We start from the raw sequence: 26,140 nt of genomic DNA on the forward strand, positions 1-26,140 counted from the left end.
GTTCCCATGTTATTTTCAGTGTTGCTAAGGTTGATTTAATACTATAAGGTGTGTATTCTGGGGCCACGAAAAGTCTATGAAGGCCATGTAAGTACTTTATAGAATAGCTATGGATGAGGATTCCTCTCATCCTGGAGGAATCAGACTGTGCTCGATTTGTTAAGAAACAGTAGGTAAGTCTCCCACATGGAGGCTTTCTTAGGATGACACGAATTCTGATTTTCTCATTGATCTAAGAATACATCGACTTTAGGTGTGATATATTTCTTTTGTGCAGTGGCAAAGATTATCTAAATGTGCAGAACCACATTTCCTGATTGTGGGTCCTGCCGGGGTCTAGGTGTGGGAGGCTAGGGAGGAGAAGAAAGGCTCAGGCATCCCTAGGAGCTGGGCTGAGGCTGGGAAGAAACCTTCTCCTGCATGTCTGAAAGGAAATCCAGAAAGTACTGGGATGTATTCGTGTTTACAAGCCAGGAATGTTGTTCTCCTGTCTTCATGGGAGTGTGTCTATGCAGGACAAATACTACAGAGGTCCAGGCTGGTGCTGAATTCTGGAACAGTGAGAGAGAGATGCCCACACTTCAGTAGAATCCCTAGATGTTTGCTCATGGCGGGTTCCTACAGCATCTTTTGCTTCTGAATTCTGTTTGATGGTCACGCCGCTGAGGTGTGTGGCTGCTGAATCAGAGGCAGATGCCAGGTTGCCCAAGGAGGACCGATGCCGGAGCCACTTTTTCTAAAAGGTGCTCAACGGTCGGGGAGACACATTATTTCTTCTCAGTCTCTGTCCAGCGCACACCATCCTGGTAGGACTGGTGACCCATGAATTGGTTGCTCCATCCCGTGTAGACAATGTCCCTGAGTCTTTAATTCCATAGCGTCTAGCAGCCAAACAAAACTCTTCGCAGGTGCTGAGTTAAACCATTGTGGAAGAGCTATTTAAAGTCTTGTATTAGGAAGGTCCCTCCCCTGCACTGACTAGCCTCCTTTGGGGTGCTCATGGGTCCTAACTCACTCTCTTTCAAATATGCCCTTCTACCTCAAAGTAGCGTGGAAAGCAGACGAAAGCAGCAAAGGCAAAAGTCAATGAGGATCCTTTGTAAGAAAAAAATAATAAATAAGTAAAAAAGCCTCTATCACATCCATTTCTCCGCAAGATCAGAAAGACAGAAACTTCCTCATTATTAATGCCTCTTTATTAACCAGGACCACATGGAGGCCAAGAGACAGCAATCCTGTCCTCCACACCCTGGTCCTGCCATCTTGTTGGCCAGAGAGGTCTCTAACCACTCCGTATAACACAGCTGTCTGTTAACAGAGTTAGACACCCTATCATCACGGGTGTCACAAAGTTCCTGTGCAATTTCAGGCTTTAATAACTTGTGAAAGAATGAAGCCATAAGTGGCATACAAAAGAAATTTTCAGGAAGTTCTTACAACATAGATTGCAAATAATTGCTTGACTTCCACAGAACTGCCATCTTCCAGAGGCTATGTTCAATTGAGCTTCGTGTATACATTGAAAACTTCCCCAGGTGATCCTCACTGATTTATAAATTGCGTTCATGATTCTAGTTCTTTACTTCCAAAAGATTTAGCTTTGATAAAAAGACATAAATTTTTGCATAAACTCACTGTAGGCACAAAGCATGAAAAAGAGGTGTACTGAGATTTAATATAATACAATATTGAGGATGTTGGAGTCATTATATATTCGTAAAGACAAGGAGGAGGGATTCCTCTTATAAATGATTTTCTTTCTACTTTTCTGTTTTGATTCATTGTAATGGTAATATGTTACTTTAAACCAAGAAATATAAATTTTAAAATCATGACTTCTGAAGATAATATTTGTAAATAGGATAGACAGGGGGCCAGTTGCCTCAGATATTTTATCCAATGATCTGATTGATTTTCTAATCATATAAAAAAAAAAAAAGACCAAAAAACACCGCTTATCAAGATGGACTATGCTAGCAACTTGAATTTTTTCAGGATTAAATGTGTATTTAAACCAAGTGGTCCTTGGTATCTTTATATGTTACCCCAACGTATCTGGGTTTGTAAATTTGCTTCTGCAAAATAATATAATTTATTTAAAGAAAATTAGGACTAAAAGGTGAGTTGCCTACATTGGTCACTGTCCAATAAAGCTCATTAAAAATATTGGTTTAATGGTTTATATTTTAAGAAAAGGTATAATTTAGAACAATGTAACTGATTGTAATTGAGTAGAAACATCATTGAAGCAATTACTGCCTACACTGGATTAGAGATACTTTCCCTGCCGCTTGCTGTCAGATACCTTCCTATTCCTCTTCCAGTCTTTCTCAGACCATCTTATTGCTGAACACAGAAGAGGTTTTATAGCAAAATAGTCTATAATTTATAAAATAATTGTTTTGTAATTATAGAGTTGATAAAAATATTTTGAGGGCTTGGATTTTGCCATGTAAGAGTCTTAGGAATGATTTATGAATGAAATAACACATTTTCCATAATTTTTTTAATAAACACGATGATGCTGCCTAGTATGTTTTCTGAAAAAGTCTCTATTAGAGGAAGAAACCAGTGCTAGAAAGTGATCCTCCTCCACTTCTGAAGAAAATATTTAAGAGTAGCGAGGAATCTCTCTAGCCTCAAGCAAAACTGAAACCTAGAAAAACTAAGCATTCCTTCTTATTTTGGAACATACAGTTTGTCTCTGTAGATGGTGATCTCTGCACGTTGCAAGCTACACAGCAATTCCAAGTTCCATCCAAAGGCCTGCTTTGGTCTTCAGAAAGTGTAAAAATAGTTTACGCATGTTTTTTTAAGTTAATGTAATGCACACGCAAAATAAAGGTAAACTAGAAATAGGGGGGAAATCCTCATTTTTAAAGAATCTTTGTGCAATCTTAGACATTCTGAATACTCTCCAATTTAAAAATAAATAAATATAAAGGTTTCAAAGTGTCAGAAGTTAATAGAACACAAACAAAATCAAACAGGTGGAGGGAAGGGTGCATGGGTAGTATTTGGGGATTTGCGTGATTTTGTGAAGTCGCTTTTTCAACAGTTTTTACAGGCAGGTCTGGAAGTGTACAATGTGCTTAAAGGTATTTTATTAAAGCAGTTACTAAAATCTAAGCCATCATAAAACACTTTGCCTAATTACATAAAATACTGTGAGGGATGTGAAATCCCTTGGCTAATGTGGGGAGCTGTGACAGGAGAAGTGGTCCGCACGGTCCCCAATGGTGCCGGAGCAAAGAGCCGGTTCCGTGTCTTCATAGAAGCAATATCCTATTTCAGTGTCAAAAAGGAAAGCTGTGATGTTCTTGATAAATCGTTTGGGTATAAATATACGAATACCCTCAATTCCCTAAATATAAAGCAAAACAACACAACGCAGATATAAAGCAAAACAACACAACGCTGTGCTTTAACTGGGCACAGCGTGGGACAGCGCCGGGGAAGACCGCAGCGTGCAGGGGAACTTTACCTTGGTAAACGAAGTGGAAGCCCCGGGCAGATGCTCCGCTCTTGGCGCTGAATCGCAGGAGAATCTGATTTGATGTCGCCAAAGGTAATGTTTCACCTGAGGAAAAAATCAGAGACCATACAGGAGATCCACGGGAGGCACTGCACCACTGGGGACAATATTTGGGAAGTAATTATTAACTTGGAATTTCTCATGTAATTGTTGGACTTCTGTGAAATTTCCCTTTGGGTTCAGGACTCAGACATATTGTATCTATCAAGATTTTAAAACTGTTCTTATCCATTCGTTCTGTTCAAATGTTGCTTTAGCAATCGTCTCATGGAGCAGGCACTGGTGACGGGTCTGCCGGCGGACAATGCGGGAAACTGAAGCATCCGACTTACTGCCGACTCAGAATCAACTATATTTGAAAATGACTTGCTGGGATTTTTTTTTAAAATAAGAAAGTTAAGTAAATCTGAATCCAAAGCTGATTTTAAAAATACTAAAGCATTCAGAAAACAATAACAAAACAAACGAACAAACAAAATGTTCTGAAAACGTATCTCCACCTTTTAAAGTCCACCTGCCCTAGAGGAATGGTCTCTCTCAAATGCTGTTACAGGGCAGGTGAATGGCATTAGCTTTTCAGAGGTGAATTTGTCTCCAGGTATCAATATTTTAAACCTGTATCTTCTGATGGATTTCCAGACATTGCACCATTGGACATTGGCAGGAAATAATAATCTTAAGACACTCAGTTAATAATAGGGAGAAACCAGAAATAATCAAATCCTAACCTTGGTTGGCAAGAGTTTGTGATACACCGATGTGCCTTGCTTTGGTAAACGATGAAAACGCACCAGCGGTAGAAACTGTGCGGTTTGTACAAGGTCCAAGTGCAGGAGGCGCTATGTAGATTAGGCTGCACTGACCGAGTGAATACTAATGAGCACTAAAACTAATTGTTTTCGGTGTATATTCTTATTTTTTGGTAGGGGAAGACTCCATTTTTCCTTTTATGCAAGAGTTTGGCAAAAAGACTGAGTTGTGAAATGACATCACGTGTTTCGTGAAGACCCCCATACGTTCCCATGCATTCGTGTGCACACGCTCATGTCCGTGTGTGCACATATGTACTCATGGGCATGCATGAGTGTGATGCCTCCCTATATGTGTGCATTTAAAGGCTGGTAATGATTTAGACCAAAACGTTGATACTGTTTATCTCCAGGAAGATCATGAGACATGGAAGAGAAAGTAGAATACACAAGATAGTTTATTCCCCCTCTTTTCCTGATATTTGCCTTTTTTATTGAGACAGATATTATTTTTTCTACAATGTTAATAAGTAAAATGATAACGGTCAACGGTTTTATATGTAGGATAAAATACAGTTGAAATTTTCCATCAGGAATAAGGTTTTGTTAAACAAGCAAGAAAACTCGAAGAGGATTGCATTCTTCTTTCATTAAAAAGAAAAAAAAAAAAACTAACAGAGTTCAAAATGACTCATTCTAGCAGTCTAAATAAAATTCAATACAATATTCATTGAATGTTTACCTGAATGTGACCCCGAGAGTGAGCTGAGAAGTCTGGCTTGTGGGTGTGTTCCATCAAATAATTCCGCCAAATCGTTCAGTGCCGTCTGGAAATAGGCAAATTGTCCAAACACCACTGCAAAATAATAGGGGTAGGGTTGATATGCTGTGTTGTCTCGCAAATAAAGAATCCTAAGAATTCTGTAGAAATCCTACAGAATTTCTACAGAATCCTAAGAATTCTGTAGAAAATCATTAACTGGTTTTCTTTCTCTCTCTCTCTTTTTGGGGTTTTCTCTTTTTCTAAGATGTTTTAGTTGCTTAAATAATTTTATTTTGCTTCTTGATGACTTCATACTTAATAATACTTCCTCATATAGTTTGACTAGTAATTGAATATTAATTGGAATTAATTGAATTAATTGAAAAGTAATTGAATGTTAATATTAATTCCTTTCAGTATTATATTAGGATAGTAGAAGAACAGCCACAAGGCCCACCATGTATTTATGGGCAGTTAATGGCATTTTGTGGGGACAGGGATCAAGACATCTGTAGGCTTTAAAATCAACCCAAAAAATTAAACTAAAAACATGCCAAGTTGTAAAAGAATTTAAAATTCTTTATTTAGGATTGTTATAAGACCAAATTCTTAGAAACTCATTGCAATTTATACACAAGTCAACGACATGTCATAGAAATTGTTTATTGTCATTCCAATGCACAACTTTATTTTCTGATATTTTCTGATAGGCCGTATCAGTAGAAGAACACACCTCCTCCCAGTAGAACACAACTGTGCATTTCACTACTTCAAACTTCATAGATTATTTTGTACTCAAATTGACAATAGGGCCTTTAGAACATTTAGAAACTCTTGTGATTTGGCACGTAAACCAGGACCAACTGATTCTTGTTTATATGTAATGTTTAAACTAGAATCATTCTAAATCATCTTGAGCAAGAAATAGATATGGACATGTCAGGTACACATATCAGAATTTAATGAGGGAATTAATGTAAGTGTTGGCAGAATGGAGGGGCTCTAACTGTAACAGCTCGTGTGTGTGTGTGTGTGTGTGTGTTCTATATATATATATGTATTCTACACATGCCATGTACCCTATTACAGGTGTGCATTACATATACACACATGTATAATACGCATCACATGTACTGAACAGGTAATAAATATATGCACACCCATATACATGTATTTTAAGATTTTATAATTCCTTTATAATTTCCTGGAGAGAAACGATTAAGGAAGCATGAGAGCAAGGAGGGCTTTCCCTGTGCATGAGATAGTCTAAAACAAAAAATTAAAAAGCGGAAGAGAACGTTATGATTTCCACACGGTTCTGGCTCATACAATGCCTTTGTTCAAACCTCCCGCCCCCCAAAACAATTCTTCATCATGTTGGAGGAGGATGCTTGCATCTTTTCAATAGTATAAAAGTGAATCATAAGCCCATGACTTCAAGAAACTTTGATTTAGCTAATTAATCAATCAATCATACTTTAAGAGACTTTTAGAAAGCATCCACTTTACAGCAGAATCTGAAGACGGCTGAGATTAGAAACAAGACCCCGGGCCGGCTGTGTGCCAACATGTGCAAGAGTCAGGTTCTGCACATCAGCAGAACTGAGGCTGCTTTGGTGAGCTGCTGGGGCTGAGTTCAGGCCCCGGACTGGTTCCGCCCCAAAGAGCAGATGTCTGCCACGAGTGACCAGTGCTCCGTGCTGTGGACACTGCAGCTAGACGTGACTGTGACAGGAATGAGTAAGGAGCTATAGGACGTGAGCCACAGGGCAGCTGTTTCCAGCTGTGGGGGAGTCCATGTCCAGCTGGGGAGACAGCAGCATCGCTGGTCTTAAAGCAGGAGGACTGTAACCCTTCGTGTGCACGAATGACATGCAGGGCGCTCCTTTCAGCCCGTGACCATCAGACCCCGATTCCGCAGGGGACCATGGAATGTGGTCATTGGTCTGGTTTGGCAGGTGCTCCAAGAGGAAGGGAGAGGAGGGAATCGGGCAGCAAAGGCCACAGCAGCCTGAGACTTCAGGGCTTGGCAGGCCACACCCAAATACGTGGGGTTTGCTTGTGGGCAAAAAGGGAGGGAAGATGCCGATCACGGTGTTTCCATGATCAGAGCTTTGTTTTAGAAAGGGTACTTCGGTGATGCTTTTTTTTTTTTTTAAATATTTTATTTATTTATTTGACAGAGAGAGATCACAAGTAGGTAGAGAGGCAGGCAGAGAGAGAGAGAGGAGGAAGCAGGCTCCCTGCTGAGCAGAGAGCCCGATGCGGGACTCGATCCCAGGACCCTGAGATCATGACCTGAGCCGAAGGCAGCGGCTTAACCCACTGAGCCACCCAGGCGCCCCCTTCGGTGATGCTTTTGAGTGAAAATAGGGAGAGATTGGGGTATGTGAAGACCTGCCTGAAACATCCTTCCCACTGGAGCCTGCGCTCACCGCACTTGTGTCACTTCCCACCAGCAATGTTCACCCCGTCAGCCGACGAGGGATTTTAAAAAATGGGCATTTCACAGGCACAGACTTGTGACGATTATTGAATTAATTATTGAATTAATTTACTTCCCAGGAAAGAGTAAAGAAGAGTAGAAAATAGAAGATATAAGACACTATAGATTTTCATTAAATACTCCATATAACTATTTTCATTTCAAATTAAAATTTTCTGCCTGATACAACGTGATACATGTATATCATTACACATTTCAGATTGGGAAACAATGCTCAATATTTAGGATAGAGGTTTGACCATTTTTTTTTTCTGCTAAAAAAAACACATTGTGACAATTCAGTAAACTTTGAAACAAACCAAAATCATAGGCTCTGGCTGCTATATTCCATTGTGATAAGTACAGTCTGTCACGTATCTAGGAACAGAAATAAGAGGAATATTCATGGCAAGTAATTGGAGGCTGCTGCGGGGCACTTAGGTGGAAAAAGTGGATTTACTGGGACCAAGTCAGTGAAATCAGATGAATTGGTCTGGCATAAAGAGTGGGGATTAGGAGCTATTCTAAGTTTTCTTGTCTGTTTATTATAACAAAAGTGAACACTCTGAAGTCCTCTCACTTTCTTAAATGAGAGTAGGAGGTGCTATTCATTCGCAGAGTAAGTGAAGCCCTTTGCCCTTGGGAAGCTGGTCCCTCTGCCCTGGTCTCCAGGAACACGCCCATCATCCCTGATGCTCAGAACACCATCTCCTCTTAACCGAGCGAGATGCTACAAGAAAGGCCCCACCTGAAAACCCCATTACTCTTGAGAACTGACCCAGGGTGGACACTAGTGCTGGGGCTTCAGAGACCAAGCAAGGTACATCACACCGTTCACGAAGGGCCTGTGATCTAAACTACCTAAGGCTGACATCAGCGCCTGGCAGAGGTTTTCATTAGCGTGAACAGACCTGTGCATCGTAAATAACAGAAATTTACAGAAACCACTGGTCTCCCACATGCCATTTTCTTTTTTTTTTAAATTTTTTTTAATTTTTAATTTTTCATAAACATATATTTTTATCCCCAGGGGTACAGGTCTGTGAATCGCCAGATTTACACACTTCACAGCACTCACCAAAGCACATACCCTCCCCAATGTCCATAATTCCACCCCCTTCTCCCAAACCCCTCCCCCCAGCAACCCTCAGTTTGTTTTGTGAGATTAAGAGTCACTTATGGTTTGTCTCCCTCCCAATCCCATCTTGTTTCATTGATTCTTCTCCTACCCACTTAAGCCCCCATGTTGCATCACCACTTCCTCATATCAGGGAGATCATATGATATGATATGATCTCCACATGCCATTTTCTTAACCAGCAATTAACTTTCCTGTCATATAACTGTACTTTTTAAGATGTTTTCCCTCAAACAGATTCTACCCTTAGAATTTTTATAATTTTGCTTTATATCTATGAGTAGGTGGCTGCTATTTTGACTCTAGAGAACAAAAAACACCTTAACTATGTAAGGTTTTAAATTTTAGTATTGGAGGGGAAAAAAAGAACCTTGGCTATGAAGCTATAAAAGCTTCTATCTCTTTGACTCTGGAAAATAACTCAAATCATAAGAAACATCTGTGGTCAAGAGTGAGATTGGGGGTGCGGTAATCCAGCTTTGGGTAGACAGAGGGCAGACCTCACCCCCCACCCCAGGAAGGCCCTTCTGGAAACGAAGCCTTTCGGAAAGCCGGCTCAGTTGGAAGCATGTGGAGAGACCACCACAAATTACGTGCAAAGGAACCAGATGGGGGCTCAGCCTATTTCTGCATCACAGTCACTCAGAGGGGACTTCAGTGATCCAGGGATTTCCATCATAATCTGATTACAAAATGTATGTACAAATTAACAGACAGTGTTCCCCTGGCCCATTTTTCTTGGTGATCCTCCCTGGGGTGGGGGCGGGGGGAGATGCTTTCTAGCAAAAGTAGAAGCAAAGCCAATTGTGTTCTCTCTGATTATTCTGGATCACGATCTTAGAAGAACATTAAGCATTTTATATCACATCGATGAAAGAATTGTAGTGGATACTCTGTACCTTCAGAAAACCTCTGCTGCAATACAACTCATCTTCTTGTGTATTATTTTGTTATATCGAGAGCTGAAATACTTCCTTATAAAATGGCAGAAGAATCATCAATGAAACCAATATGACATGGGATGGCGACTACAAGGCTTAAAAACCAACTTACCGAACTCCTTGGGCACCGTGATGGAGTAGAGGCATATCTGGCCAGCCGTGTAATTATGAGGGTAGTTGGGCGACAAAACGACCCCTTCAGATCCCGTGTACTGCCCTCCGCAGGGAGCTGCAGGTGGAATCAAGCAAAGGTCACGGGCCACCGTTGTCACAAAAACATAACAAAGTAGCAATGTGAGAGACTGCTTAACCTTGCTGTCCCAAGTGACGGAGAATGAAACACAGAGGGTTTCCAGGTTTGAATGAAGAGACTCAGCTTAGGAGGACAACTAAGATGATTTTCGGACCTCTCTCAGATGGGCTGAAATAATCATGAAAACGGCTCTAACCCAATAACAAGTTCGATACAGAGAGATTCTTGAATTACCAAAACTCATCAGAATTTTCTGCCCGGTCCCAGTCATCAGATTAATTTCAGACCTACAAGGATGATTTCAGTTTTCTACTGATTTTATGTTATTATGGGTTTTAGAAAAAATAATGTTTGCTTTTAACGTTTGGTTGTTGCTTTAACTTTTGGTCTCATGGGTTCAGTTCAAGAGTAACAGAAGGAATACTAATGTGCCAGAATCTTTTCCTGTAAGTTTGGCTTAAAACCAAATCAATTCCTAACTAGGAAGTCTGGGCAGATAGAAGATGGGGTGTTACTCGCAGAGCTCGGGGTCTGGGTGCCTTTATTTCCCTTCTGATGATTTTCTTCCCTTGTGTGATGCTTTTGCTGAGAAAATCTCTGTAAGCATCTTAAAACGGACATTCAATTGAATCCCAGTCTCATGATTTCCAGTGTTTTAATTAAACTGCCTCTACTCCAGTCCCTCTTCTTTCACTGAAGAAGAGCTCCCGGTCTGCGGAGCACGCCGGGAACGGGAGACACTGAACCGACGACCCCTGCCGTCTGACCACCGCATCTCAGATACACCGTCCTGGACCGGACGTCAGAGTCATTTTCAGCATTTGACAAAGTCTGTATTTCTACAACTCATTCTTCTTGATATGAGGGTATTCAAGCACTAAAAGAAGGCAGAAGTAAAAGATAATATATTGACTCTTTTAAATGTTAATCAGGATATGTGAAGTTCTAATTGATGGGCTTTCTCCACAATGGTTCACGCTCCTGGGAATATACTGACCCTAACTTCCAAGCACCTCATTCGTGATTTGCGAGATTTCAAAGCTGTTACCTTATGATGGCACGCTAAATTTATATCTTATTTTAAATATCTTAAGTGTCAAAGGAAAATAGCTTATGAATCCAGTAGCTTTGATCTATTTGTGATCAGCTTCCAGAGATTTTATTTAACTATACTAACTGTGGTCTTCAAGCTGATGCCTTAATTCGGAATAGTTTTATCATTTAAATGCATTTCAAAAATAAATAAATAAATAAATAAATAAATAAATAAATAAAAATAAATGCATTTCCATTGGTGTTGTTACAATTCTAAATAAAAACATTTTGTTTCAACTTCTGGTTATAAGTTAAACTCCCAGGGTGCCTGGGTGGCTCAGTGGGTTAAAGCCTCTGCCTTCGGATCAGGTCATGGTCCCAGGGTCCTGGAATCGAGCCCCACGTCAAGCTCTCTGCTCCATAGGGAGCCTGCTTCCTCCCCTCTCAATCTCTGCCTGCCTCTCTGCCTACTTGTGATCTCTCTCTCTCTCTCTGTCAAATAAATAAAATCTTAAAAAAAAAATAAGTTAAACTCCCAAGTTGCAAGAAATGCTGGTGACTCATTCTATTATTTTAGATACAACAATTTTTTTTCACCTCATCCATAAGTGTAATTGGGTTATTTCAGGACTATTTTTTTTCTAAAAAGTGTAAAGTTCAAAATTTAAAAAACAAGTACCAATAAAAAATAGAAATTTATCATCTTTCAGCCACATAAAATTCAAGCAGATAATTGTGCAAATATCCTTTTTTTTCATCTATAAAATTCATCCATTTCAAATTTTAAGCACAGGTATAAATAAAAAACTCAAGTAAATGGGGTAACATCTGGATGCCCAAATTATCAGACAGACTTCTGTCTTATCAAGGACATGGTCTGATGAGTTTGTGAAACAATAAGTACAAAGATTTATTTTGCTCAAGAGATGAAAGAGTATTATTTTATGATAATAGAAGACAAAAAAAAAAAAAGACAACATGAAAGGAAACTGACCTAATATTTTAGGTCCACTGTTTCCTTGATAAATTGCATTATGCCTGCATGTTCTTACTCAGACACTAAAGATAAACACATGAACTGTATACTTCAAACACAATCCAACACTTGTGAAATTGGTAAAAACATATGTAGAGAGGAGAGGCAAGATGGCAGAGGGGTAGAAGACTAAAACGACATTGTATCTCAGGAGCTGAGCTAGATAGGTATGAAACCACTCTGAACTATTTGGTCAAACTCAACAGGAGACAGACGAGAAGAAGAGCAGCTATTCTAGAAACAGAAAAGGGACCATTTTCTGGAAGGTAGGATGTGCTGAGACGTGAATCGGAAGCTACGGGAAGATAGACCACGGGTGGGGGTGGGGGATAGCCCCTCGCAAGGGCGGTGCAATTCCACCTCAGGCAAAGACATTTGAGAATCACTGCAACAGGCCCACTTCCCCAAGAAATTCAGCAAGACCATCCAGCCAAGACCGAGCTCACTAATCAAGGAGAACAGAGGAACTCCACTGGGGAACGCAACGTATAGAACTCACAGCTTTTTCCCCCATGATCCTTTAGTCTTGCAGAGTTAAATTTCTTTTTAATTTTATTCTTTTCTTATTTTTTATCTATTTTTATCCATTTTATCTATTTTCATCTATTTTTTAACTTTTCCTCTTTCCACCTTCAGCATTTTTAACTAGTTTATCTTAATAAAATCTTTCTAAAAAAAACTTTTTAAAACTTCATTATTATAGTCATATTATATCCCCTCATTGTATTTAAACTTATTTTTTGTATACATATAGTTTTTTTTTAAAGATTTTATTTATTTATTTGTCAGAGAGAGAAAGAGTGAGAGCAAGCACAGGTGGACAGAGTGGCAGGCAGAGGCAGAGGGAGAAGCAGGCTCCCTGCAGAGCAAGGAGCCTGATGTGGGACTCGATCCCAGGATGCTGGGATCATGACCTGAGCTGAAGGCAGCTGCTTAACCAACTGAGCCACCTAGGTGTCCCTACACATAGGTTTTTATTTCTAAAAAATTTGGGATACAATTTCTTCTAATAGATCAAAATATACTCTAATCTAGCACATAGCTTTGGTCTAGTCTCCAGCCTGAGCACATTCCTTCCTCTTTTTTCTTTTTTACCTTTTTCCAACAAACTTATTTTATCCATTCCCTTTCTAGGATTTTTTAAAAATTTTCATCTTTACAGTCATATTCCATCCCTTCATTGTGCTTACCCTTATTTTTGTATGTATATACATATATAATTTTTTCTTTCTTTAAAATTTTGGAAGGTAACTTCTTCTAAGAAACCAAAATATACCCAAAATCAAGTGGGTGACTCTATTCTATTCACCAGTCATATATATATACACACACATAGAGAGAGAGAGAGAGATGACAGATAGATAATTTTTTTATTTTTATTTTTTTTTAAATTTTTATTTCTTTTTTCCCTTTTCTTCTTCCTCCAGTTATGGATATCTTCTGACTTGGTTAGCGTACATACTAAAATACCCTTTTAGTATTTTATTCTCTTGTTCATATATTCTTATCTAGATAAAATGACAAAGCAGAAAAACAACACACAAAAAAAGAAGAAGAGGCAGTACCGATGGCTAGGGACTAATCAATATGGATATTGGTTATATGTCAGAACTAGAGTTCAGAACAATGATTCTCAAGGTGTTAGCTGGGCTCAAAAAAGACATGGAAGATAATAGAGAGACCCTTTCTGGACAAATAAAATCTCTTTCTGGAGATAAAATAACTAAAATCTAACCAAGATGAAATTTTAAAAAAGCTATTAATGAGATGCAATAAAAAATGGAGGCTCTTACTCCTAGGATAAATGAGGCAGAAGAGAGAATTAGTGATATAGAAGACCAAATGATAGGGCGCCTGGGTGGCTCAGTGGGTTAAGCCGCTGCCTTCGGCTCAGGTCATGATCTCAGGGTCCTGGGATCGAGTCCCGCATCGGGCTCTCTGCTCCGCAGGGAGCCTGCTTCCTCCTCTCTCTCTCTCTGCCTGCCTCTCTGCCTACTTGTGATCTCTCTCTGTCAAATAAATAAATAAAATCTTTAAAAAAAAAAAAAAAAAAAAAAAAAAAAAAGAAGACCAAATGATGGAGAGTGAAGAAGCTGAGCAAAAGAGAGACAAACAACTACTGGATCAAGAGGGGAGAATTTGAGAGATAAATGATACCATAAGATGAAACAATATTAGAATAATTGGGATTCCGGAAGAAGAAGAAAGAGAGAGGGGGGCAAAGGTATATTGGAGCTAATTATAGTAGAAAATTTCCCTTATATGGCAAATGGAACAAACATCAAAATCCAGGAGGCGCAAAAAATCCCCCTCAAAATCAATAAAAATAGGTCCACAACCTGTCATCTAACAGTAAAACTTACAAGTCTTAGTGACAAAGAGAAAATCCTGAAAGCAGCTCAGGGCAAGAAGTCTGCAACATATAATGGTGAAAATATTTGATTGGCAGCAGACTTTTCCACAGAGACCTGGCAGGCCAGAAAGAACTGGCATGATATATTCAGAGCACTAAATGAGAAAAACATGCAGCCAAGAATACTATATCCAGCTAGGTTTTCATTGAAAATAGGAGAGATTAAAAGCTTCCAGGATAAACAAAAATTAAAGAATTTGCAAACACTAAACCAGTCCTACAAGAAATACTGAAAGGCATCCTCTAAGCAAAAAGAGAGCCTAAAAGTAGTACACCAAAAAGGAACAGAGACAGTAATAGTCACCTTACAGGCAATACAATGGCATTAAATTAATATCTTTCAGTAGTTACCCTGAGTGTAAATGGGCTAAATGCCCCAATCAAAAGACACAGGGTATCAGAACGGATAAAAAAAACAAGACCCATCAATATGCTGTCTCAAGAAACTCATTTTAGACCTAAAGACACCCCCAAAGTTAAAGTGTGGGGGTGGAAAACAATTTACCATGCTAATGGTCATCAAAAGAAAGCTGGGGTGGCAATCCTTATATCAGTATTATCCTTATGTCAATATTAAAATATTATATATTTTAAGGCAATCCTTCAAATCAATTAGATTTTAAGCTAAAGACTATAATAAGAGATGATGAAGGACATTATATCACACTTAAAGGGTTTGTCCAACAAGAAGATCTAATAATTTTAAATATCGATGCCACTAACATGAGAGCAGCCAATAATATAAATCAATTAATTGATAATGATATGATAATAGTAGGGGACTTTAGCACACTCCTCACTGAAATGGACACATCATCCAAGCAAAAGATCAACAAGGAAATAAAGGCCTTAAATGATACATTGGACCAGATGGACATCAGATATATTCAGAACATTCCATTCCAAAGCAACAGAATACACATTCTTCTCTAGTGCACATGGAACATTGTCCAGAATAGATCACATCTTGGGTCACAAATCAGGTCTCGGCTGCTACCAAAAGAATGGGATCATTCTCTGCATATTTTCAGACCTCAATGCTCTGAAGCTAGAACTCAATCACAAGAGGAAAGTTGGAAAGAACTCAAATACATGGAGGCTAAAGAGAATCTTACTAAAGAATGAATGGGTAAACCAGGAAATTAAAGATTTGAAAAAAAATTAATGGAAACAAATGATAAGAAAATACAACTATTCAAAATCTGTGGGACACAGCAAAGGCAGTCCTGAGAGGAAAGTATATACCAATACAAGCCGTTCTCAAGAAACAAGAAAGGTTTCAAGTATTCAACCCCTCCCTTCACCAAAGGAGATGGAGAAAGAACAACAAAGAAAGCCTAAACCCAGAAGGAGAAGAGAAATCATAAAGATCAGAGCAGAAATCAATGAAATAGAAACCAAAAGAACAGTAGAACAGATCAATGAAACTAGGAGCTTGTTCTTTGAAAGAATTAATAAAATTGATAAATCCCTGACCAGAGTTCTCAAAAAGAAAAGAGAAAGGACCCAAATTAATAAAATCATGAATGAAAGAGGAGAGATCACAACCAACACCAAAGAAATGCCAACAATTTTAAGAACATATTATGAGTAATTATACACCAGCAATTTTGATAATCTGGAAGAAATGGATGCATTCATAGAGACCTATAAACTACCAAAACTAAACCAGGAAGAAATAGAAAACTGAACAGACCCATAACTGGTAAGGAGATTGAAGCAGTCAATCAAAAACCTCCCAACAAACAAGAACCTAGGCCAGACAGCTCCCCAGGAGAATTCTACCAACGATTTAAAGAAGAATCAAACTGAACTGAATTGGTACTGAAATTGTTCCAAAAAATAGAAATGGAAGGAAAACTCCCAAACTCATTTTATGAGGCCAGCATCACCTTGATCCCCAAACCAGACAAAGACCCCACCAAAAAGAATTACAGACCAATATCCTTGATGAACACAGATATGAAAATTCTCACCAAAATGCTAGCCAACAGGATCCAACAGTATATTAAAAGGATTATTCACCACGACCAAGTGAGATTTATTCCAGGGCTGCAAGGTTGGTTCCACATCTGCAAACCAATCAATGTGTTATAAAACATTAATAAAAGAAACAACAAGAACCATTTGATACTCTCAATAGATGTTGAAAAGCATTGGACAAAGTACAGCATTCTTTCTTGATCAAAACTCTTCAAAGTATAGGGACAGAATGTACATACCGCAATATCAACAAAGCCATCTATGAAAAACCCAAAGCAAGTATAGTTCTCAATGGGCATAAATTGAGAGCAGTTCCCTCAGGTCAGGAACATGGCAGGATGTCCAGTATCACCACTGCTATTCAACATAGTACTAGAAGTCCTAGCCTCAGCAATCAGACAACAACAACAAAAAATAAATAAAAGGCATCTGAATCAGCAAAGAGGAAGTCAAACTCTCACTCTTTGCAGCTGATATGATACTCTATGTGGAAAACCCAAAAGACTCCACTCCAAAACTGTTAGAACTCATACAATTCAGTAAAGTATCTGGATATAAAATCAAGGCACAGAAATCAGTTTCATTTCTCTAAACCAACAACAAAACAGAAGAAAGAAAAATTAAGGAGTCTATCCCATTTACAACTGCACGCAAAACCGTAAGATACCTAGGAATAACCCTAACCAAAGAGGCAAAGAATATATAGTTTTCTGTACTCAGAAAACTATAAATTACTCATGAAAGAAATTGAGGAAGACACAAAGAAATGGGAAAATGTTCCATGCTCATGGATTAGAAAAACTAATACTGTGAAAATATCTATGCTACCTAAAGCAATCTACACATTTAATGCAGTCCCTATCAAAATACCATCAATTTTTTTCAAAGAAATGGAACAAACAATCTTAAAATTTATATGGAACCAGAAAAGACCCCAATAGCTAGAGGAATGTTGAAAAAGATCACCAAAGTTGGTGGCATCACAATTCCAGACTTCAAGCTCTATTACAAAGCTGTCATCATCAAGAGAGTATGGTACTGGCACAAAAACAGACACATAGATATAAGGAACACAACAGAGAAACTAGAAATAGACCCTCAACTCTATGATCAACTAATCTTCAACAAAGCAGGAAAGAATGTCCTTCAAAGCAGGAAAGACAGTCTCTTCAACAAATGGCGTTGGGAAAATTGGACAGCCACATGCAGAAAAATGAAACTGGGCTATTTTCTTACACCACACACAAAAATAGATTCAAAATAGTTGAAAGACCTCAATGTGAGACAGGAATCCATCAAAATCCTTGAGGAGAACATAGGCAGCAACTTCTTCAACCTCAGCCACAGCAACTTCTTTCTAGAAACATCACTAAAGGCAAGGGAAGCAAGGGCAAACATGAACTAATGGGACTTCATCAAGATCAAAAGCTTTTTCAAAGCAAAGGAAATAGCCAACAAAACCAAGGACAACTGACAGAATGGGAGAAGATACTTGCAAATGACATATCAGATAAAGGCCTAGTGTCCAAAATCTATAAAGAACTTATCAAACTCAACACCCAAAGAACAAATTATCCAATCAAGAAATGGGCAGAGGACATGAACAGACATTTCTGCAAAGAAGACAAATAAGACAAAAAATACCACCCAAATACCAAGAGACACATGAAAAAGTGCTCAACATCATTGGGCATCAGGGAAATACAAATCAAACCCACAATGAGATTCCACTTCACACTAGTCAGAGTGGCTAACATTAACTGGTCAGGAAACATCAGATATTGGAGAGGATGCAGAGAAAGAGGAAGCCTCCTATACTGTTGGTGGGAATGCAAGCTGGTGCAGCCACTCTGGAAAACAGCATGGAGGTTCCTCAAAAAAGTTGAAAATAGACTCAGCAATTTGACTACTGGGTATTTATCCCAAAGATACAAACATAGTGATCCAAAGAGGCACACACACCCCTATGTTTATAGCAGCAATGTTCACAGTAGCCAAACTATGAAAAGAGCCCAGATGTCCATCTACAGATGAATGGATCAAGAAGATGTGGTATATATACACAATGGAATACTATGCAGCCATCAAAAGAAATGAAATCTTGCCATTTACAGTGATGTGGATGGAACTAGAGGGTGTTATGCTAAGTGAAATAAGTCAATTAGAGAAAGACAATTATCATATGATTTCCCTGATAAGAGGAAGTTGAGAGGCAGGGCAGGGGGTTTGGGAGGTAGGGAAGGAAAAAAAATGAAACAAGATGGGACCAGAAGGGAAAAAAACCTTAAGAGACTCTAAATATCACAAAATAAACTGAGGGTTGCTGGGGGTAGGGGGGTAGGGAGAGGGTGGGTGGGTGATGGACACTGGGGAGGGTATGTGCTATGGTGAGTGCTGTGAAGTATGTCTCTGATGATTCACAGACCTGTGCCCCTGGATCAAATAATACATTATATGTTAATAAAAATAATTGATTAGAAAGAAAGAAAGAAAGAAAGAAAGAAAGAAAGAAAGAAAGAAAGAAAAGAAAAGAAAGCATCTTTTAAAAAAATGTAGAGAACTTTCATTTCATTCTCAGTAATTATTCTGTCCATATGACTGTGTTGATGTAAGAAATATATGGGTGTGGGCTTTTCCATAAATAAAAAATTATGATCCTGTGATAAAAGAAAAATAGATATATACTTACTCTTTGGTAATCAATGTATTAAACAGATCATTTCCCAAATGAATAGAGTAACAACAGCATCATTACAGATGGTCACAAGAAACGTACTCATCCCTCTGGTTAATTGGAATATATGTCTCACACGTAAAGGCAACAAATACCATCAGGTTGAATGCAAACCAGAAATAACACAGCAAACACCCTGCCCCACGAAAGGGATCTAGGGTGTTTCAATTTCAGTTCTGACTTTATAGTAAATTTCAGTGAAGAAAAATTGGAGGCAACAGATGAATCACCAAGAAAAAAAAAAATCCTACATTTAAAACAAAACTAGTCCAAACTGCACTGACTGCATTCCAAAATATATGAACTATCAAAATGTTTAAAATATAGCTGAAGTCCCCTGATTTAGTGAGTCATCTGAACAACCCTCAGTTATTGATTCATGCAAGAAATGTGCTTTTCTCCATGACAGATCCAAAATAAACTATGCAGGAGATAATTTCTGGCTTAATGATTTGGGAATTGAGTTTTACTGAAATGTAAATAAATAGCATTAATAAAAATTTATGTTTTATGCACTTTGAGGACTGGCAAATAGAAACAGTGCTTGACTGTTAAAATTTGACTATATATATATATTGTCCAGATGTGACTTCATTGTTTATGTTTATTCTATGGCTAAACTATTTATTATCATTCTCCAATCAGTTCAAATTGTATTTAAGTTTCAAATTTAATTCCTCCAACATTATTATTTAACAAAGTCGAAAACTCACCTTTCTTATTTTTCCTTTGGTCCCTGTATATAATCTCTATTGAGATATCTGAGAGGGATTTGCACACACCTGGGACTGGATGGGAGTCTGGGATCATGGCCTTTTGTTCCCTGAAAATGATCATGTGTGCCGTTTACATACAGATTAAAATGCACATAGAGAACAAAATGTACCTAAAGAATCAAGATGTTCTATTTGTTGAGCATCTACTTTGCTTGGGAGCCTTATGCGTACCCCATTCAATCTTCCCAGTGCTGTGAGGTAGAAATTCTTGCCCTCTAAGCCCTGGACGGTGAAGCCGGGATCCGACTGCCTCTAGATGGATAACCCTGGGGCACAGCTCTAGCCCACCCTGAAAACCCCCTTCCCAAACCATGAGGGTCCTCAAGACACAGGCGGGCAGCTTGCAGGCAGCCCATGGTCCCCGGCACCATTGCCCGTGGTGTGCACTCTCCAGGTCTTTCAGGAGCCACAGGGCTGGTGGTTTTCAGTGTGAGGGCAGTTTTCTGGTGGCCAGCTGGGCTCCACACCCATGTCCCAGGGGCCCTCCTGCAGGACAGGGATGGGGCACAGGGCCCCACAAGCAGGACCCACTCCCTGACAGGGGCCTGAGCTCACACCGTACCCTTTCTGTGTTCCAACTAGAGGCTCTCCTCCTCCCCGCTTCCTGCGGGCGCCCTGCAGTGCCCACCACTGTGTTCACCTCCCAGAGGCCTCTCCTAGTTTTTAGTCAACTTAGCAAGAAGGACCTGCGGCCTTTCTGTTGTTCAATCTCCCAAACCAACTCACGCAGTAACTTAAATATGTAGCTGTTCAGCATTTTTCATTAAAAAGATCGATGGAGGGGTACCAGGGAGGCTCAGTGGGTGAAGCGTCTGCCTTTGGCTCAGGTCATGATCCCAGGGTCCTGGGTTCGAGCCCCGCACTGGGCTCCTTCCTCAGCCACAGAGTCTGCTTCTCTTTCTGCCTCTCCTCATGGCTGTGCTCTGTCTCTGTCTCTCTCCCTTGCAAATAAATAAATAAAATCCTAAAAAAAAAAAATAGATCCTTGGAAAGTATGGATTCATAAACCAACCTTTCTGATCATGATTTAAAATTCAAAACTAACTTATGTTACCTAGAGCTAAAAATCTACAAGATTCCCTTATAAAATTGTTTTTATATATATGTACACATATCATGTACATGATACATATATATTTAATCTACATGTAATATATATCAATTTTTTATTTAACCTAATATATTTACTAATTCCTAATATATTCATTTAAATAGTATATATTTAATATACATTATTATATTTTATGTTTGTGCATTACTAACAATATAAATAAATAATATATATTTTTATTATATGTTTAAAGATTTATTTCCCTTTATATTTGTAGGTGTGGATATGCTTATATATAAAGAATAATTCACATATATAACAAGTGATTTTCAAACTTTCAAATGTAAAAAATAGCAGCAAACATTGAAACAGAAATTTTAGAGTACTTTTTAAGAATTTGAGATGAATGATATTTCTGGGTCATTTCAAATCTATGAGATGCTTGGACATTTTATTCTATATATTGGGCATTATTTATATTGTATAAGTGGTACTTGCCTTTTAAATGTAACTAATATAAGATGGAATTTGTATTAAGTTCCTGTGAGATGTAGTCTATACATGTATGGGTATTTTTAGGTCTATCTCGTACAGCTAAATGTCCACATGATCATTAGGGTAACCCATGTTGCTAGGCATGTTACCATGTCGCTCTAGAGAGGACTCAGAGGTCCGCAGGCTCTGGGCCACTTCCACCTCACCCAGGGGCTTGACCGTTGGTCTGGAAGTAGGTTCCAAACATGTGGCTTTGCCCCTAGGCTGAGATCCTGCAGGCACGCCCACCACCACCCCATCGCTGGTCAGAGGCCACGGGGGCACTATCGATTTGCAATGAGGAAACCCTCCACGCCCTAACACACACTTTGAAGGCACTGTATTCGGATGGCCCTGTCACGTTCAGACACGCATGGAAACCGTCGTGGACAGATGTACCACGCAGGGGGATCACAGCACTTTCACGCTGCTGCAGCACGCTCTGCTCTTCCAGACCCCTGATCTCAGAAGCATCAAGGGTTGTATCTTTATTATCGAAACGTGTAAAATTAGGAAGTTTCAACAGGCTACAGACTGTTTCTTTCTTTTCTTTTCTTTTCTTCAGATTTTTCCATTAAAAATGGCTTTTGGGGACACCCAGGGTCCTGAGATCGGGTCCCACATCGGGCTCCTTGCTCAGCGGGGAGCCTGCTTCTCTCACTGCCTCTGTCTGCCTCTCTGCCTACTTGTGTGTGCTCTCTCTCTCTAACTCTCTCTCTAACAAATAAATAAATTAAATCTTAAAAAAAGAAATGGCTTTTGGCCATTTGCCGATTGGTTCATTTTTTCTAGAACCCTCTACGCAGGGCTTGCTGAGTGCCAGAAACTGGAGCTGGATCCTGGCTTGACAGGCTTCCTCAGCCAAAAAGCTTCCAGGTTCATAAACACCGAAAGCCAGAGGCGCGGTGCAGCTCAGGGCATAAGGCACGTTTGTTTGTTTTGTTTGCTTGAATTTTTATGTGCTGACTTTTAAATTTCACCTATTTGGTCTGAAAGCACTAGTAACACTGTGAGCTGAACTGGGGGGACAGCGAAAAGTTTGGGGTAAGTTCAAGGTATCTAACTGAGCTGGTCCTTGAGCTCATCCCAATATAACTTGGAAATCATTTTTTTTTTTTTCTGCCAAAACTCATGGGGTTTTACCATCTTCTTTTTTAATGTGTGTGAGTCTCAGAGGGGAGGACACAAGTCGCCCATCTAGAGCTGAAGGAGTTTTGTCTGGAGACTCTGATGCAACTACGGCCTAGAGTCACATACAGAGTGTGGCCACAGACCAGGAAATCTATGTCACCTCCTGTCCCTCCACGGCCCAGTGCACCAGCCCCCAGGCTGCTCTCACCGCAGCGAGCTCTGTCCCTGAAGGTTGACCATAACTTATAATACGTGGCTTTATTCATTTAATGCCTATATAAAGAATTACAACGACTGGTATCTTGGGGGAAATGACACATAAATATATCCATGGAGAGAAATACAGACAAGAAGGAGAGACACAGAGAAACCCAGAAAGAAACAGTGCACAGAGACACCGAATGTCCATCTGTATCTCTTATGTACCTTAGGCCTGGAATATGCAAACACAAAGGTTAAAAATGTCCAATTATCTAACTGAGGGAAAAATACCAGCCCTTCCAGAAGCCCAGGTAATGGCCAATACACTAGTTCCACTACATGGGGGAGAAGTGTGATGTCCTTGGTCCCCATTAGCATTGTGTGTGATCAGACGCCAACTCCTGCTAGAGGAACAGAGCACTGAAGTGTGGCAGGGTTTTAAAGCGAGACCGGGCATTCCAAATTAGGATTATTGGAGAGAAACCGAGAATCCATGCGTACCGTTGCAGGAAGGCAAGGCTTGGCTCCAGGCAGGTTTTCCGTCTGCTCCGATCACACACGTGATGGACGAGGGGTCCACGATCTTGTAGCCAGAATCACACTGGTAAGTGACACTTGAGCCAAGCTTGAAGTCTGTGCCAATTCTTGTCCCGTTCATTATATTTCCAGGGTCAAAGCAGGCTTCCCGTGGCTTCTCTGTGGAGGAAATAAATGTCAGCTGCATGAGGGCACAGTCTTACGCTTCTGTTCCTTTAGCTGCTTCCCGTTTTATTTGGTGCCTGGAACAGTGCCTGGTGTACTAGAAAGGCTCAGACAGTACTCACAGACTGAAGTTATTTGTTAATTATCAAGTTACTATTAATAGTGCTATGCCAGGGGCACCTGGGTGGCTCAGTGGGTTAAGCCACTGCCTTCGGTTCGGGTCATGATCTCGGGGTCCTGAGATCGAGTCCCGCATCGGGCTCTCTGCTCAGCGGGGAGCCTGCTTCCCTCTCTCTCTCTGCCTGCCTCTCCATCTACTTGTGATTTCTCTCTGTCAAATAAATAAATAAAATCTTTTAAAAAAAATAGTGATATGCCATAAAAATGATTATCAAGTTAAAAATTATCAGTTAAATATTATAGAAAATATTGTAGGAAAACTCCTATCTAATAAAATTATGTTTCTTTTTTTAACGACATTTTATGGAAGAATTGCTATTGAATTACTGTCATTTATGTTAAAAAAATACAGCATTATTGTTGTGTATATCTTTTTGCTCTGGATTATAGTACGGAACCAAAGACACTGACTCAGGAAACGCTGAGGTCATTTTCCACCTCTGTGCTTAAATCCTACTAACATGAAGTCACAGTGTGCGTTAGGAACAATGAGAAGCTGGGCCTTCTCGGGAAGGCTGGTTCACGCAAGCTCGTGCACTTTCAGGTACTGTGACTGCAGCCCGGCTGGGAAGACGTGGAGGGGAAGCGCCCACCGAGCTTCCTGACGCAGAGCACACCTTCCCGGGAACGCATGGTTGGAGGAAAGCCAAATGCGGTGTCTGCCCTGGACTGACCCCCAACCACGCAGCCTAACGAAAGGAGCTGCCCAGACGGTTCCAGGCCTGTTTCGTACCAGGCACAGAGCCGGGGGCACGGCGGGCTTTAACCCAGTGCTTCAGCACGCCTCTGCGAGGACGGTCCCCAGCTCACTTTAAACGCAGAAAATCTGAACCTGGTGCTTGAAGAGTTAAAAATCTTTCACTAAAAACCTGTCTTTTCCTAAATGTAAATACAAAACTGTCTTTGTAGCTTGTAGCTACATGGTTAATCCCAGTTAACTGTTGGTAACCTTAATATTTTAAATGTTTTTATATTCGAGATCTTCCAAAAACCTCTAAATGGAAATATATATATATGTATATATGTACACATGCATACATATATATGTTATATATGTGTGTTTGTGCATATTTATGCTTATATGTATATGTATATATATATTTATATATGTTTATAGGTATTAAATGTTCATGTATATAGTTATACATCATTTCACCATTTGAATCGCTTTTTACTTATGCATGTCAACAGCCTTCATGCCATCATCCAAGCTCCCGGTAATGTCAGAAGCCTCCGGAACTGGATCTCACAGATCTCCAAGTGCTCACTGTAGATTTGGCTTCTACATGTGTGTGAGAGGCAGAGAAAGTGATTGGGGCCACCAATGTCAACAGGCTCGAAGAGAACTTGAGTGCAGGAAATAAACAGGTCTTTGCTCTCTGCTTTTGGCTTGACAAACCCTCCCACTGTAGAGAGTCTACCCGTCCGCCCCGTCATTCATTATAGAAAATCCGGTGTTGATCACACATACGAAGGATCTCTGAAAATTATAAGGTGTAAACTTCAGCTTTTTTGGTGGGGATTCATATCAGTCCCTATTTAAATGTTTTCTTGCTGATTGTCTACATGTTGCTTATTAGTGATGCTACACACTTGCGTCTGGAGAAGACCCTCCTGAGAGACTGCAGATGTGTCACGAGAGATGAAGAATGACATGAGCTCTGAAAACTCTGCACATTCTCGTAGGAATGGATGCTATTTAGAAGAGGAAAAAGGTACAAAGTTTGGGAAGTTATGCAGGAAAAAAGGAGACTTGTTTAACTGTACTTATTCCATATTTCCCGTTATATTTATGAAGATCTACATGTCAACATCAGCCAAACAGAGATCTCTTTGGCAATTGTTGACTTAAACTTAAATTGTTTTTAAATTTGTTTTCTTCTTTTTTTGTTTTCTTGTACAAACCCTTGTGTCCAGGGCTGACTTTTCAATAGATCACAGCGAGGAAGCTTGTTCTGCTACACACGAAACCCCAGCCCAGAAGCAGGTCGTCTACACATGGTTTAGCACCAGGTTCCCCATGAACATGTGTTGCATGACAGTAGAGGGGGCGACCCTATTTTCTGCTGCATTTCTGGGACGAGGGCCTCTCCACACGGGATCCCAATCCCAATGTGTGGCAGGTTAAACTTTATTCTTAATGCTAAGAATCTATTATGTTATTTACTTACATACTTTGGCTAAAATGAAATATATACTAAAAATACTATAGGTTATATTATAATATATATCATTATATAATACATAATGTATTATAGATTATTTGAATGTTATTATATACCTTATTATATTACACCATTGTTATAATACATGTTATTGTATCGTACTATAAGGTGTTATCATATGGCCATATATGTGTTTACATATACTGCATTGTAACCAAAGCACGTAAACGCATGCAGACATAGATATATAAATAAACGCATAGTCTATGACTGTACAGGGTCTGTTAACACATGACTGATGACAGGTATGATCATCTGTACTATATAGTGTCTGC

The 26,140-nt window shown here is 39.5% G+C and overlaps 1 protein-coding gene across 1 annotated transcript in view; it reads right to left on the reverse strand.

Annotated features, from left to right (window-relative positions):
* Positions 1-26,140, reverse strand: part of CSMD1 (CUB and Sushi multiple domains 1) — a 1,942,714-nt gene that overhangs the window by 222,316 nt on the left and 1,694,258 nt on the right. Inside the window, exons 30-33 of the mRNA XM_059384481.1 lie at positions 23,260-23,454; positions 9,724-9,840; positions 5,027-5,140; positions 3,485-3,580 (exon numbers count right to left, since the gene is read on the reverse strand). Of these exons, the coding sequence (XP_059240464.1) occupies positions 3,485-3,580; positions 5,027-5,140; positions 9,724-9,840; positions 23,260-23,454 (522 nt within the window). The remainder of the gene's footprint in view (positions 1-3,484; positions 3,581-5,026; positions 5,141-9,723; positions 9,841-23,259; positions 23,455-26,140) is intronic.

This window comes from Mustela nigripes, chromosome 18 (assembly GCF_022355385.1).
Source record: "Mustela nigripes isolate SB6536 chromosome 18, MUSNIG.SB6536, whole genome shotgun sequence".
Lineage (NCBI taxonomy): Eukaryota > Metazoa > Chordata > Mammalia > Carnivora > Mustelidae > Mustela > Mustela nigripes.